The sequence below is a fragment of the Vicugna pacos genome, chromosome 17 (assembly GCF_048564905.1).
Source record: "Vicugna pacos chromosome 17, VicPac4, whole genome shotgun sequence".
Taxonomy (NCBI): Eukaryota; Metazoa; Chordata; class Mammalia; order Artiodactyla; family Camelidae; genus Vicugna; species Vicugna pacos.
This window is the reverse complement of record NC_133003.1, coordinates 18929117-18946096: the sequence shown is the minus strand read 5'-3', so window position 1 is coordinate 18946096 and position 16980 is coordinate 18929117. Positions and strand designations below refer to the sequence as shown.

General features: G+C 48.5%; 1 protein-coding gene across 1 annotated transcript in view; it reads right to left on the bottom strand.

Moving 5' to 3' along the window:
• Positions 1–16980, bottom strand: part of LIMD1 (LIM domain containing 1) — a 61133-nt gene that overhangs the window by 4452 nt on the left and 39701 nt on the right. The window contains exons 3-7 of the mRNA XM_006200712.4: positions 9205–9272; positions 6486–6548; positions 2058–2188; positions 1395–1446; positions 830–898 (exon numbers count right to left, since the gene is read on the bottom strand). Of these exons, the coding sequence (XP_006200774.1) occupies positions 830–898; positions 1395–1446; positions 2058–2188; positions 6486–6548; positions 9205–9272 (383 nt within the window). The remainder of the gene's footprint in view (positions 1–829; positions 899–1394; positions 1447–2057; positions 2189–6485; positions 6549–9204; positions 9273–16980) is intronic.

Below are 16980 nucleotides of genomic sequence, written 5' to 3'. Positions count from 1 at the left end.
GGCTCTCAAATTTCTACGGGACAGCACTGGTCTGGAAAGTGTGTAGAGTGCAGTCGAGCGAATGTCTTTACCTTTTCCTCCAGCACCTGGGTACCGCTGACAGTGATTCCCACCTAATTCTTCAGTGCTGGCAGTGGGACCAAGCTGTATGTCACCTAGACCCGCTGCTCTCCCCACTGACAGCGTCACTAAATAAACCTAATCTCTGTCCCCAGGTAAATCCACTTAATTCTGGCTGAAACTTCATGGGCACTTAAAGTGTTTGCACAAGCCCTGGCTCTCTGGACAGTCACGGAGCACCAGTGGCTCCTTTAGCTTGTGTGTGACACACGACAAAGAAGGGGCCCTACCCGCCTTCACACCCACCAAAGGCGTGCCTGTTTCCGTGGCGGGAGCGGGGTGGTTCCTCATGATCTCCGGGGCTCGGCTGAGAAAGGTCTCCTGGCAGATAGGACAGTCTACAAGCTGGAGGGGAGGGAGTCTGTTCCCCAAATCACACACTTGCCTGACAATCTGGCCCCCAAACAGGACCTGAAACCCATGCTCCCTGAGACCCTCCACTCTGCAACTTCAGGGCGGGCAGCCACAGCCATTTTGGTGGTTGGAATTGGTGGTTACAGATGCAGAGAAAATAGTAAAAGCCTTTGTATCCCAACATCTGCGTCCTCTCCCACCTCCCCACCCCGACCAAAGCAGGCTGCATCCCCTTCTTCCATCAGTTCTAGGGGGGCGGCCCCTTGCCCGTGTCTTGCCCCCATCAACTGTGGTGCTTCCCTCTTGGACTTCTAGAACAGGTCTGGGGGGCGCATCTAGGGCAGGGGGTGCCTACCTCGCAGTGGTAACACTCCACGTGGTAGTCTCTGTCCATGGACACAACACGGATGGTCTCATCTGAGCCCTGGGCCAACGAAAGCAAGAACAAGATGGTAGCTGGGGGGCCATCGGGCTCCACTGCCCTGGGGTGGGGGTGGGGTCCTGAAGCAGCAAGGAGGCGGCCTGAGAAGAGCAGGAATCAGTTGTGGACACTAACCCCGGCAGGACAAAGGACCCATGTGGCAGACGAGAGGAAGTAGGAGGGACATGGTTCTACCTTCTGGAATGTCAGAGTCAACACTGAAAAAACCCACTTGGTTTTGCTTCTCTGCCTATCTGCTAATCTAGCAGTCATATCAGGTCAGAGAGTTTGACCTGATCACAGGGACAAACAGGGTGAGAGAAGGACACAGGGCTGCAGGAGGCAGCTAATGGGACAGGAGCTTCTTCCATTTATTTCCCAGTTGAGATATGAGAAGGATTTTTCCTGCCTAAGGACAGGACACAGATCTTGTCAGTGACTCGGGGAGATAAGTCATGTCTTGGAAGACCCCAGAAGCAGGTCTGAAAATGCATCTTACCTCAGGTGGAAGGATGGGGAGGCCACAGGCTGCACACTTGGGGGCTAACACCCTGGTGGGAGAAGCGAAGAAGCAGTGAAGTGTACACTGTGGTGTTTCTGGGAGACGTACCTGGAGCCTTCCTCGCCGGCCGGGCCCGCCTCCCGCCAGTCACTCCTCCCTCCAGCTCTCCTCTACGGACGGGCCTGGCTCACTCCTGGGAGCATCGCTTTGGGATGGTTCCCCAATGGTAACAAGCGCATTTGGTCCCCTCACTCTACTAGGGACAGAGATTGCCCTGTCTGCTTACCCCCCTCACATGCCTCGTACAGGCCCCGGCAAACCAAGGGTGGCAGACACCAGCACTGAATCGGTGCCTTTTGAAGTTTGGTAAAGCTGTAGCCATGGGGCTTGACAGGTTCCTTCAGAGGCCGAGCCAGGAGTCTGATGACAGGTTTGGGGTTCTGTTTTTCCAGTACACATAATTCTTAAACCAGTTCCTGTCTGCACTGGCATCAGTGGACCCCCAACACCCCAGCTTCTCCCCTCCAAACCACTGCACGTCTGCTGCCCTGTGGATAACAGTGCGAGCAGCCAGGTGACATGCCTCAGCGGGGTTCCACCCTGCCCTCTCCTGACTTTCAGCCAGCGTGGCTCAGCTCCTCTCGCCCTGTCCCGCCTTACTTGTGGTAGTCCCGGACACAGTAGATCTTGTTCTCTGAGTCCACGGTGAAGGGCACTCCGTCCAGACACTCATTACAAATGACACAGCGGAAACAGCCAGGGTGGTAGGACTTCCCCAGGGCCTGCAGAATCTGGGGGCGCAAAGGAAGATGCCAAGACTCGGTGGGGATTGCGGGGAAGGAAGGGCCAGTGGGAGGGAGGGACATGTCAGGCTGAGGGACCACAGGAGGATGTGCCACGTGGAGCTCCCTCATCCCTGTTTCACCTGGACCAAGGTCAAGGATGATGAGGCAGGACAGGCTAACCTAGTTACCTATGTAAACATGGGCAAACCAAACAGGATCCTTCTCCTGCACTTCATAAACCTCCAGGAAGGAATCTGGAGGGCTCTCCATCAGAAAAACTTTTATGATTATTTGCAGGAAATGATGCAAAGCAGGGCCTCAGAAGGATCCACCCCAGATTTGGGAAGCAGCCAGTACAAGGAAAGACGACAGGAAACGCCACAAGGAAATGGCAGAGCTCTGGAAAAACCTCTTAACTTCTCCCTCTTGGGTGCCCCTTCTAAGCAGCTTCGACTCTGCAGTGATAATCCAGGAGCTGTGACTCAGGCCGGATCAGCTCAGATCCAAGCGTAAGCAAAGCCTCTTTGTCGCTGCTGCTTTAAAACACAATGGAGAGAAAGCCCCAGGCACCCTCTTCCTCTCAGTGTCATTTGATCTGGACTGTAAGAGGCCATCCTGAAACCAAGACAGAGCCTAGACTTGGCGTGTGGGAGACCGCAGATGGAAAGAACGTCCTTGGTGGTGTCAGTGAGTCACCAGATTAACTCACCTCCGAACTGCCTATCTCCAAGCCTCTTGTTAGGTGAGACAAAACATTTTTCCTGTTAAGTCAGTGGTTCTCAAAGTATGGTTCCTGGACCTGCAGTATCAATATCCCTTGGGAACTTGTTAAAATGCACATTTCCAGGCCCTGTCCCACAGTAGGTGGAGTTTTTTAATTTATTTTTTGAAGAGTGACATTTATTTATTTAGGGGTTTTTTTTGGGGGGGGGAGGTAATTAGGTTTATTTATTTCTTTACATCTAGAGAAGGCACTGGGAATTGAACCCAGGACCTCATGCATGCCAAGCATGCACTCTGCCACTTGAGCTATACCCTCCCCCAGGGTGTTTTAATAAAGTGATTCTGATGCGTGCTGAAGTTTAAGAACCTCTCATTTGAGTTGAGTCTGGGCTTTCTGTGATTTACTGTTGAAAGCACCTTCGATGACTCAGGAGCAGGTTCATTTCTGTGATTACCTGCACCACGAAACTTAACAACAGAACTCCGGAATCACACCAGTAAGTGTGCCCCACAACACCTGTCGGCAAGGAACGTACTGAATGGTCGTCAGCATCCCCGGGTGGGATGGGGACCTGGAACCAAGGAGAAGCTTGGCAGAGCGTCATGAGACCTGTAGGAAAGCCTTGCGGTGCTCTGCTCCCCCCAGCGCCCGAAGCTGCCTGCAGAGGCCGCACCCCGCAGCCCGGGGCGGGGCCAGGAGGACTTCCTGCTGGTCCAGCTCTCCTCTGAAATCCCAGCCTTCCTGATTCCTCATTCCCTCTGGGATTTCACTAACCTTCCAGGCTCCCCAAGCTGCCAAAATCGGAAGAACAACCGGCTGGGCTTCAAAGTCCACTTGGCAATCAGGACCTTGGAATGCATTCTGCCTCCAGCCTAATGCTGTCTTGGCAGAAAGAGACCCTTACATTAATTTAACCCACATGGTGCCAGAAGTGTGGTAGGATAAAATGTCGTTTTGCTGCATTCTGACTAGCTGTAATTTTTTTCTGTCTCATGTAGGAAAACGCCCAGTTCCAACCTCCAAGCCCAGCGTATCCCCTCTATTAACAAAGGCAGGGCAGGGACAGACCATGTCCACCAGGAGCTGGACAACTGGGCCCTGCTGGAGAACCAAGAGTGGCATCTGAAGGAATCTTTCTCTGTATTATTATAATTCTTGGTGACGATGAAGGGCTCGGTTTTGAAGACTAAGTATCACTACCAGACAGATATTCGCTGACAATTTCCAAGTCAGAGGGCAGACCTGCGAGAGTCCAGGGAGATTGTGTTATCCCGTGGGGGTCGAGGTGGTCTCCAAAGCTCAGTTCCTTCTGTCCCTGTGTTCACAGGCTGATCCTCACCACGAACTGGAGAATCTTCCCCTCTACCCCTTGAATCGGGACTGGCCTGTGACTCTCTTTGATCAACAGAATGACGAAGAAATGATGTTCTGAGACTTTTAAGTCAAGGATGTAAGACAACCGACAGCTTCCACCCCCTCTCTCCTGCTGAATGCGAGCCCAAGACAGACTGCTGAGTAAGACTAGCGGCCACGGGGAGAGGTCGTCTTGGGCCACCAGCTGAACACAGCTGAGTCAGTGACCCCAGCCAATGCCACACGGAGCAGGGGACTCGCCCTGCAAAGCCTTGACCCAATTCCTGACTCACGGAATCAGGATAAATAATAAATCACTGTTGTTTTAAACCACTAAGTTTTGTCATGTAGCAACAGATAAATGAAATACCCTGAGTCGCAAAGAAGGCTTAGGCTACAACCAGAAATGAGAACAGGGTATGGTCATGTTCATAGATGTGGACACTGTTGGCCTTGTACACGGTGGGTTGGTCAGAAGGGACCTGAAATCAAGGACCAATTCTGCTAAAGAAATGGAGCCCCGTGGAGCCGGGCAGGCACTTGGGGTGGGTGGGGTGAGGGGGTGTGGCTCCTGCCTCCCCTGGGGGAGTGGGTGGAGGGCCCTGTTCCCAGGAAGGCCTCAGGGGCTGATGTGGACACAGCTCACAGGGCCGAACTGTGCTGCGCTCCATCAGAGCCTGGACGCCAGCAAGTTCTGGTCACAAACTGCAACAGCTCTGGTTCACTGTTTTATACACATCAGTGTAAAACCAGCAGAGGTGAGTGTTTATGTCCATCAAAGACACTCATAAGAAGAGGGAGGGCAGAGGTCAGTGGTAGAGCATGTGCTTAGCAGGCATGAGGTCCTGGGTTCAATTCCCAGTACCTCCATCAAAACAAACAGACGAACAAACCTAATCACTACTCCCCCCACCAAAAAACCAAAACCAAACCAAAACAAAAAAACTTCACCAAAAAAAAAAAAAAGACATGCATAAATGTGTTCACAACAGCTTATTCATAAATTGCCCCAAAACTGGAAAACACCCAAATCTCCATCTGCAGGAGAATAGATAAATAAACAGTACTATATCCATACAATGGAATCCTACTTTGCGGTGAGACGAAATGAGCCGCCAACACAGGCAACAGCACGGATGAACCTCAGAAACATTTTCCTGAGTGAAAAAAGGCAGACCCAAAGGAGTCTATACTGTACGATTCCACCCGAATGAAGTTCCAGGACCAGCAAAACAAATCTGGGGCCATCGGGGTCAGAAGAGTGGGTATCTGTGTGGAAGAGGGGCTTTCTGCATGTGGGACGTGTTCTGTCTCTTGATCTGCGTGGTGTTTACACACAGGTCTATACACGTATATAGACGTTTGTTCAGCTGTGCACTTAAGATGCGTACCCTCTGAGTTGTTTCTCTATAAAAAAAGGTAAAAGAAAAACAAAAAAAACCGACTAGCAATTCCCTTCCCCAGAAAGGAATTAATGGATCAGCTTAGGGAGGTATTTAACTCAACTGAAAGAATGTTATACAGCGATTTTCTCTGACCAGCACATTAAAGAAATGTGACAGGGCCACCCTCCAATGGTGAACAACTTGATCCCTGAGACAGGATGAGAGCCCTGTGCTCATTAACCTCACGGCCTTACCCTGTAAGGAGGCCAGGAAGGAAGAAGTGTTCCCACTGAAGAGATAAAGGAGCAGAGGCCCCGGGAAGCTCGGAGAGCCGTGGCTGAGCGAGGAACAGGATGTATAAAACCTGCTCCCTGCTCTGCTGTCTCAGAACCAGCCACCGGCCCCAAAACTTCATCCGAGGAACTGTTAAGCTGGGAAGAACAGGGGCAAAAACGACTGGGTTTATCCGACTTCCTGTCCCCGCCTCCAACGTGGCTGAGACTTCTGCAGTGAAAACACACTCCGTCTGGCATCTCAGCTGGGATGCCATGAGGATCCCAGAGAATCGGTGTGGCCAGTGTGATGGGAACAGCCCCGGGGACAGAGCGTCATCAGACACACGACGTCGTGTGGACTGGGCGGCTAAGGATGCCCGTGCCAGCAGAAGCCAAGCGTGGGTTCCACCAGAGCAAGTGAGCAAGCTGCATAAGGTCTTCTTAACAAAACCAGCCACAACCACGAACCAAGGCAGGAAACACTGCTCTCAGTTACTAACTTCTTTTTTCTCTGAACGCCTCCCTTTACCACCACGCTATTTCCTTGTTCGGCGGATCCCACTCACCATGTCCATGATCAGATGACCACAAAGAAAACACCTGTCAGCGGACTGCTGGAAACCAGAGTACTGCAGGGGAAAGAGAAAAGAAAGTTAAATCCAGGCGGGGCAGATGAACCTAACTACTTCCCCACCCGTCATAAGGATCACAAGAAAGATGTATCACTGTATGCAGGAATCTGTCATTTCCCCGCGGACAACAGCGTCATGAATCATGGCATATCCTCTGCCGCAAAGGCCACACAAACTAATACCGCTCACCCATCAACAGCTGCACCTGGACACCCACGACACGCCAGGCTCTGCGTAAGAGGCTGCTCAGAGAGAGAGGTATTGCTCTCTAATCCAGTGGTTCTCAAAAAGGAGTTCTCTGGCATCACCCAGAAACTTCTCAGAAACACAAAACCCTGGGCTTCCCAGCCAAGACGCACTGAATTGGAAACTCAAGGGGTGGGGCCCGGCCATCTGGGTTTCCGCAGCCCTTCAGGGGATTCTGATGCACGCTCAAGTTTAAGACTATCACTCTTATTTTCAAAACAATTCTGCAAGGTATGTATTACACCATTTCCCAAATGGAAGCAAAGGGAAGCTCAGAGAGGATAAGTGATCTTCTCAAGGTCACATAGCCTATTAGGGGGAAGAACAAGATTCAAAGTCAAGTCTGGGTTTGGTTAAAAACCCAATGAAACCAACTTTTATAGAAAGAAACTTGATGAATATTATTTACCTTACCAACACACACACACACACACACACACACACACACACAGAGCTGGAATCTTAAAAGATACCAGGAACTCACTTCAGAAAACTTACTAGAGGAGCGGGCGGGCGATCTGCCACGAGGCGAACCATGGCCTGTCCCCGCCCCTTGCCTCTCGGCGCCCCCTCAATGCTCTTAGCTGAGTGTCCCACAGGGCCCGAAGCGTTTACTTTGAAAAAATTAGAGTGTTCAAAGCAGGCCCGAAAAAAAAAAAAAACATACTACATACTGCTACACACTGGAAGATACAGAAGCTTAGATGTCGCAAACATAACTTAATGGCAGGGGGTTGGGGTAGGGATGTAAGAGAAAGGAAGGTGTAAAGTAAAAGGGAAATTTTTTGCAACTCTGCACCACATGGTGCAGGGTTTTACTGCCCAGCACCTCCTCCTGATTCTTGGGGTAACAGTTCTTTATTTTTTCATTTGCGATCCAGCCCCTCTCCCCAGTCCTGTGGTCCCATGGTTCCTGTGGGGCTGACCCCACGCTAGGTTCCAAGGCGAGGCACTGGCTCAGACCAGGCTGATCCGAGCCCCACCTTCCTCCAGCACCCAAGACTTTGCCTGGGGATGAACACATAACCCACCAAGAGCCCATCAGACTCCAGCAGCAGGACGGGATCTCGGCCCATCAAACTGAAAACTGGGAGACAGTCAACTCTGGTGTGCTGCCACCATCTGACACCACACACACAGCGCCTGAGAGTGAAGCGAACGAACGCTGGGAGGAAAGGACCCCCGAGGGCATGCAGGAATGAATTTCCCTTCTGCTTAAGCCAGCTTAGGTTTGCTTGTCTGTTACTGGCAAACACAAGTCATTATGAGTCAGTCCACACTTCCACGAAGAAGCTGGCCTCGAGCCATCTCTGAGTCTCACACTGGTCATCCCACTGATCGAGCACCACTCCATGCCCGGCGCTGTGTTAGGTCTGAAGGTGTAAAGGTGAAGCAGCGTGTTCTCCCCCCCCAGTTGCTTATGGTCAAGCTGGGGAAGGAAGGGCAAGCCGAGGCAGCAGCACAGAGGAGGGGTGATCCACCGCGGGGCGGGAGATGAGAACGCTGTCGGGTGATCCGGGCAAACAAAGGGTGAAGACCTTCCAAGCAGGGACACAACAGTGCAGGCTAAGGCATGAAGGAACGGGGCCACGCCAAGCGGGCAGAGAACCACAAGACCCCGAGTGAGTGGGACGAGGCTGCGAGGGAGGCTGCCCAGGGCCATGGAGAGCTTCTGCGTGTGCTTGGAACCCTGAGGGGTGGGAGAAGCCTAGGCAGGCGGGTGACACTGCGCAGCAGTGTAGGGGCAGCTGAGCCACACTGGACTAGGGAGGACGCGGTGGCATCAGGCTCAGTGCTCGGTGCACTAGGGGAGAGACAGGAAGGAGGAGGGATCCAGGAGGAACCGAGGAGACTGTTCTCAGAGAGAAGGTCCCAGGCACCGTGGTTTTTCTGCTTTGGGTGACTTTCAAGCAGAGTGGGAAGGGCTGGGGGATGGGCTGGGAGACAACCCTGGGGACTGTCCAGAGGGCAGGGAGATGTCAGCAGCTGGCCTCAGAGGTGCTGACAGGGCTGGAGTTCAGATCTGGGAGTCACCGGCATGTGGGTAGACTGTGGGTGCGTGGGAGCAGGCAGGATGGACGAGAAGTCAGGAGGGCAGGGATCGCAGACAGAGATCTAAGAGCTGGGTGAGGTAGGCAGAAATGGACAAAACACAAGGACAGACCATGCCACCCAAAAGTCCCCGAAAAGCACAAAGCTCTGCGGTTTGTCATTTGCCCAGGAATGTGGGCCGCGCCGTGCCCCTAAAGAAGGAAAGTCAGGACCCTTTCTCCAGCAAGCCGGCTTCCAGAAGGCACTAGCGACCACGGAGAGAAAGCACTCTTCTGTCTGGCCCTGCCTCTCCACACACCCCCACCTGACTCTAACTCAGGACCTTGGGGAGGAGAATCACGGACGATAAACTCACCAGGAAGTCTTCCTCACAAAACACTTTGCCGTTCACAAAATAGAAGGCTTTTCCTCTCAGCTTCCGGCCTGGGAGGAAAAAAACACAAAGGCGGGATGAAAATGTTACTATACAGTGAAAAACGAGAAATGAAAGGCAAAATCCATTTAAGCAGAAATAAACGTGCAAAAAATGCCAACTGTTAGTAACAGTTTTCGGTTACTGAAAACTGCTGAGGTCCTTGGCAACAGGCAGACCCAGGCCAGAAGACAGGGTATCCCGGTGGGTGCTTCCTGGCAAGAAGACTGGGGGCTGACTTGGGAATCATTCTGTACCCACTTCTCACACTCCCTGTCTGTTGAGAAAGAAGCCAGTGGGACACTCGGAGACAGAAGGCAGAGACACCTCCACGAGGGTGTACCAGGCAACTGTCTCTTGTGAAGTTGCTGTTTCCCACAGGGGTTGGGGACTGTCACTTTTGACATGCTCCCCAGGGGATGCTGATGACAACCTATCAGGAAATCCTATGAATTGGTCAGCTCTTTCTTATTTTCCTTATTTTTGCATTTTTTTATCTGAACGACAGAAAACACACATTGTTGGAAAGATGATGGTTCTTCCTGTTTTCTCTTGATCTAAATGGGGTGGGCAGGAGTGGGAAAAATTCAAAGCACCCCAACTCCGTAGATGTAACTTTAGTTTCCATAGAGCTAGGGCACTGACAAGAATAGCACACTTCATCAATTCCTAGGGTCCCTTATGAGAAAACACGGTGGGCCACGTGTGCAACGTAAGCAGGGAATCTTCACGGGAGACCTTGGATCTGTGACTCTGCAGTATCCCCAGATCTGAGAGCACTTCCAGGACCTCCCATGAAACATACTCAACAGACTCCACCCAAAAACGGAATGAACTCTAAACATGAGTGGAATCAGGTCCCTTAGGGCTGAAGTCCACCTGAAACCGAAACCACAAATGTCACAAACATTAACAGTGCTTGAGACACAGAGAAGTCCCCTCCTCACACAGTGAGTGTCCTCGCCCGTGATGCCCCAGGGCAGGCAAAGAGCACAAGGTGACAGGGGAGAGACTGTCAATGAAGACTTGGAGCTCAGAGAGGACTGTGAAAGCATCAATGCAGGGGAAAGCCACAAGAAGGGAGATTCAACTATGAAAGCAAAAATTTCCAGATGGACTAAAGACCTCAGTGTGAAAAACAAAAGCAATTATAAAAAAATACAGGCAACGGTCTTTGACTTCGGCATGGTAAGGATTTCCAACCACCGACCACCCACTTCCCCGCCTCTCTACTAGGCTTATTAGGAAGATCCTGCCTTCTCCTGGCCGGGGCAGACCCTCTGCCTGGTGTAAGTAGCTGCCAGAGTCACTGTTATCTCAATGTCTCCCCATCCCTCTGCTTCCTCTAGCACATTTTAATGCTCCAAGGATATGCTACATTCCTTGAGGATGTAACTGTAATTTTAACTCAACCTCACACTAGGAGGGCTTGGCAGCAGTCTAACTAAGGACAATAAATGAAATAAAAGGAAAGGAAGTCAGGGATCAGGAGGTGGTTGCAACACAGAACAAGGCACTAGAATCTAAACTACCTACAGAACACCAACAATCATAAGCAAAAGACAAGCAACCCAACGGGGAAAAAGAGCAAAGGAAGGTGCAAAGAAGGGAACACCTGTTAAACGCTGGCAATAACCATTTCAGAGGTGTTCAGTCCTACCAGCAACAGCACCCGCAAATTAAAACCACGAGAAGATACTCATTCTCAGACGGGCAGAAATCCCGACGTCTGACAACTCCGTGTCTTGGTGAAGGTGTGGGACACGAGGGACCCTCTCACGCCGCTTGTGGGAGTGTCTCGACTGGAAAGACCGCTTTGGGAAGAACTGGCAAGGGCCAGCTGACATTACCCACAGCACATTGCAGGGACCCCCCAGTGTGCGGAAGGAGGCGCAGGTACGGATGTTCACAGCAGCAGTGGAATGAAAACCCAGAAGCCCAGAGCACCTTCAATGTTCAAGATGGAAAAATTGAGAAACACACTGAGGAAGAATCTGGAGTTATGGTCAATGGATGCGAGACACCACACAGCAATCAAAATGAATGAACTAGATCTGTATGTACTGTTCTGAGCTGAACATACACGGGTGTAAATGAGGAAACTTGCTCAATGGTGCATTAACATGAGATGGCGTGCATGTCAGTTAAAGTGAGCACATGTATGTACACACACAAACTAACCGCATATACTGTTTACTGATACTTGTATATACGGTGACAGTATAAAAGCTGGGACTGGAAGGGGCCACACACTCAATTCACAAGAGCAGCTGCCCTGGGGAAGGGGGAAATGGTGGGGGGAGGGGGAACCAAGATGGTTCCAATGCATCTGTAATATTCTACTTCCTTTATTAAAAATAAGCCAAAATGACAAAATATAAATGTCAGTGCATTCTGGGTGGTACATAAATAAGGGTTATTTCTTATAGTACTTTCCTGTAGTTTTTCCTCAAAAAAATTTTTTTTTGCTTTCTTAGTTTTTAAACTGCACACACACAACTTCTGTAGGTGAAACACTATAAACCAAAAGGCAAATGACAAACCTAGAAAGAACATCTGTACTACGTGACAAAAAGGACTTAACTCCAATATGCAAATACAGTCCAACATTTTAAAACTGGGCAAAGAATGGGAAAAGACAAATGACTGAAGTATATGAATGACCAATGAACATAACAGAATTTTTAACTTTTCTCATGACTCTTTAAAAATTGCAAGTTAAAATAGTATACCAAGCTTTATCTATCTGATTGGCAAAGGTTAAAAAGAATAACACTCAGGGTTAGTAATGACAATGACAGACACTCTCCGCTCTGCCAGGAATAGCAGAAACTGAAACAAGCCTTTTAAGATACATTTAATAGTAAATTTCAACAGAATTTAGAAAGTTCAGATTATTTTTGACCCAAACATTCTACTGCAGGAATTTATTCTAAGGAAATAATCTGTCAGATTGTTTAAAAGATCTTCATCTCAGCATCATTTATACTAGCTTACCAAAAAAATTGTCAAGCAAATGTCTAATTCTTATCAGGTAAATTATAGCATATGTACTATTACGAAGCCATATTAAAGACTGTGTTTTCCAAAAATATTTAATGGCACAGAGAAATATTTAAATACGAGGTTAAAAATGTCTGTGTGTGTATACACAGATGTATACCAAATGTTAACAGTCATAATCTCTGAGTACAGGAAATGGTAGATTTTTATTAGTTTTTTTCTGCAATGACTCTGTATTATTTTTACAGCCTGAAACAAACTTTAACGTAGTGAGAAATGTATGGCCCACATACTGGAAGGCTACACATCTTTCGCTCTCCAGACCTTCCCTCCTGCCCTATCCTCAAAGTTGTTCTAGGAGTTTCCCGTCCTAGGACTTTTGCAAGCATTTTCCAACTCTGCTAAACTAGGGTAACGAGGATGAGTGCCTCCAGCTCAGTGATTCTGGGGTTCACTAACAGAACCCCTGACAGCCGTGGAAGTGACATTTAATTACTTGACTGACTTATAATTTCCCCCTCTATAAAGAGATTCCAGAGGACTCAAGGTTTTGGAAAATGAGAACCAACTGGAGCCTCCTGTCCACCTGGTGTCCGCATCAGGCGCGGGGTGAGAGCTGATCTGCTGCCCCCGTCCCTCCCCGTAGCCAAGGCGACAAGGACACAAACGGCCCTCCCTAAGAGGAGCTGCTCATCAGTGCAGGAGAACAACTCCCACACGGTCTGGCCGCACATCTGTAGAGCGTCCATGTCCTGCTGCTCCCTTCCGGGATGTCCCACTGGGATGTCTCGCTGGGATGCACCGGTTCTGATGAGAGGAAAGGAAGCGAGGCTGCAGCTCCTGAGGAGGCCACTAGAGGGAGCAAGGAGACCGCCTGGAAACGCACGGGACTAGAGATGCCAAGGCGTGGAGAGCGCGCTGCTCTGGCTCCTGGAAGGGGATCCAGGAGGTTTAAGGAATCTGAGCGGGAATTAGTTTTTAGTTTTAAGAGAGGGTAGATAACCTCTGTTCCAAAAATTATAGAGGAAAATCATTACACATGCAACAGTGTTGAGCCCTCCAGCATCTAAGAAACACAAATTAAGAGCTTTCTCACTTATGATAACAGCAAAGATTTTTTTTTAACAATCACATTTGTTTGTGATGGCCATCAGTGCGTATTTCTGTAAGCTACAGAGGAGAGTGTAAAATGAAAAACTCCCTGGAGAGGAAACTTCATTTATCTCTGACTTAGTGAGGCTCTCTGGGACTTGGCTTAGGGAAAGAATCAGAAATGTGAATAAATGTTTACTTAGATCCAAATTGGCAGCCTTAGAGAAATGATCCCACAGAACAGAGTACTTTTAAATGTAATATTATGTAATCATTTAATATACTATTCAAAAAAGTATTTCAGTGGTATTAGAAAATGCTTTATACTACAGGATACTCAAATTACATTAGTAAGTGAAAAAAGCAAGCTTGACAGCTGTATTTATGGTACAACTCCATTTCAGTAACTCATACACATACACACACACACCACTGATAGGAAAAAAACTGAAGACTGCATACTAAAATTAACAGTGGTTAGCACTGCTTGATAGCATTAGAGAGAAATTTCACTTTCTACTTTATAATCTTCTTTTCAAAACTTACCTAATTTTATACAGCACTGACAGGTCGTATTATCAAAGGTAAATTTCACTCACCACTTTATACTTGTCAATATTTAAAACCTCTTTTCTCAGACTAAATACATTGGAAGATGGTACTAGAGAGACATTTCACCCTTTGCTTCCGACATTTCTAGATAAATTTTTCTAGACTTTCTACATAAGAAACAATGCTTATTTGTTTTTTTTTAAAGACCTTATGTAATAACGTGAAAAGTTAAAAAAAAAAAAAGAGTAAAATCCCACTAATGTAAAGAAGAAATTCAAAGAAAAAAGACTGGAGAGGAAATTTGTTCAAGAATGACAGCGTCTCTGAGTGGACATATATGGTGTCTGCATGACTGGGGGGCTGAGCGGAGCAGTTTCTCCAGCTGTTTGCTTCTTCACATACTTTCCAACACTTCCTCAAACTTTTAATAATGAGTAGGTATCACTTTGATCATCATTTTAAAAAGTGCCCAAATGGCTAGACAAATCCTCTTGCTACCCGGCCCCAGAGCTGAGAAGTCCCATGTCCAGACCCTAGAGGCCACGGGAAGGCTCAGAGACTGCATCTGCATTTTCTTTATAAACGAAAAAAAAAAAATTGAGGACTCCCCCACAGACCCATGAAGGTGGGGCCTTCCTCTACTCTGAAGGACTCAAGCTCCCGTTTTCACTTAAGTTTTAAAAGACTCCCTGACTTTAGAAACTGGATCTCACAACCACATTTATTAGTTTGTGTTTTGTCAGAGAGGAAAAAAACCAACATCTGTTGATTGCCGTCTATGTTTCAAGTACTGTATTTAGAAGTTTCACATACTAAAAAAGTTTTAAAGCTGTCCAAAATCATTGCCACGCATGTTATTGTGTCATTAGCCCCCTTTCTGTCCCCACCCGCCCCATGCCTTTCACAGAGACGTCCACAAACCACTCCCTGTCACCTACTCTAGGTTTTAGTCGGCGTGGAAAAGGTTTGCCAAAGAATTATGCAGAAACAGAACCTGTCACATATCAATATCACTGAGCGGTGCAAGGAGGCAGGAACTGCTTAATCTATGGAATCACTGGAAATGACACCCAGGCATGCTCCCAATCCTCTGGGTTTACTTTTCGCATCATAAAAACACATACTTGTGGGTGAAACATTATCACCTCCGTTTCATAAATTCCCAGGCTCAGAGAGGCTCACCCAGGTAGAAACTGGGTAGGTCAGAACCCAGGTGGTCTGACTCTGATGTGCATGTTTGTTCCCGTTGTATCACGAGCCCTCCCGTGCTGTTAAAGCTTGCTGAGTGCACACCTACCTGTGGAACCCAGTTTCTCCCTTCCTACCAGGGAATGGAGAAGGGCATTTTCATTTTTTAAGGCGCTTTCTATGCACTGGGCACTTTACCTACATGTATCTCTTTACTTGTCTTGACAATTCTGTAAAAATCCCTTGCCTTGGCATCTACATGGATGTAACTTGAGTGGTGACTGAACGTCACCTTCTAGGCACATTAAAGGAAGGTGAGACCAGGCAGAAAATAGCAAGCAACCTCATCTTGAGAAGCAGAGAGGCAGAGAGAAGGTATTCTCCAGGCAGAATCACTCCAGATCTGGACAATGAAACAGACACCAACCAACTAACCTGGAAATTCCTAGCATTAAGGCCACTGTCTTGAAAGTTGCAATCAAGTGTAGGACCCAGGACCGTCTCTTATAGACAAATAAGCTAGAGCAGCCAAGCACCACTAGGTGGCGCCAGACCACAGGCAGGACCGGGACAGGTGGGAGCAGCGCAACCCGCTGAGAACTCCAGGCTGGCGGTGGAGGTGGCTGGCTGGGATTATTTCATTAATCCTGCCACGACGTGACCCGGCACTTTAGGCAGTTTAACGCCACTTATCGTGTTATATGCAGTTTTACTGAGTCTTAATTTTGTAGATGGGGAAACAAAAGCTAACGAATTCAGGAAAGCTTGCCTATGCAACTAAAGCGAAGAAGAGTCGGGATTTTGTGTGTGTGTGTGTGTGTGTGTGTGTAGCGAAAGATTTTTAAAGATTAATTTTTAAAAAGGGAAAGTATACCTCCAAGAACAGGAGGCAGGCTGATCCACGGGCACGGGAGGAAACGCCAAGAGTCAAGATTTGAATGCAGTCTCTCTAATGCAAAGTCAGGACTCTGTCCACCACACTACATTACCCTCCTCGCCCCAGAAAAGGGCATTCTCAGACCACAAATGGGGAAGAAGGTGGCTTTTTTGGCCTTCCCAATCACGCCTCTTCCCTACCAGACTCCCTTGAGAGGTGACAAGTTTCACTGTCCTCACACTTCCCACGGTGGGACACACTTGGAGCTGTGCTAAGCTCATCCAGATCAGAAGATACAACGGAATGGTTGAGGCCTGAACACCAGAAAATTAGGCCAGCGGTTCTCAAACATTAGCATGCTTCAGAACCACCGGGTGGGTTTGCTAAAACACCAGATTGCTGGCTCCCTCCCTGGAGATTCTGCTTTAGTAGGTCTGGGAAAAGCCTGAGCATCTGCCTTTCTAAGGAGCTCCCAGGTGATGCTGACTGTGCTGGTCTGGGGACCACACTGGGAAGCAAAGGGCTAGGCTATGCCTCTGGCCTGTCTCTGAACCAGCATCTCCGCTTGATGAGATTCATCTCGGTCAAACAAAAGCGCTAAGACCAGACCCAGACAGTCCTTAAACAATGAGTATCAAACATGAAGCTGTTGAAAGGGAGGGTGTGTCTGTGCTACATCTTTATAACTCTAGTTTCAGAATCACCCTGCTTCCGGCAGAGGAGTTCCCTGTACCGGGAGACAGCTAGTGATGTGCACATGAAAAGTACAGCAAAGAAAGTGTTTTCTCAGAGCTTCAGCATATGGTCATCAAAGTTGCTCTTTATTTTCCAATCACAATAGTTTATAAAATATTGACTAATAAATGTACATACAGACTCATCACGAATTCACTTCAAAACGCCGCTCCCCATAGATGCCGACAATGAGTTATTTTACATACGCCTTTGGGAACACCTTCAGATGAAATGAGAAAAATGTGGATAAAGTCAGAGTACCCTGGTGAAGG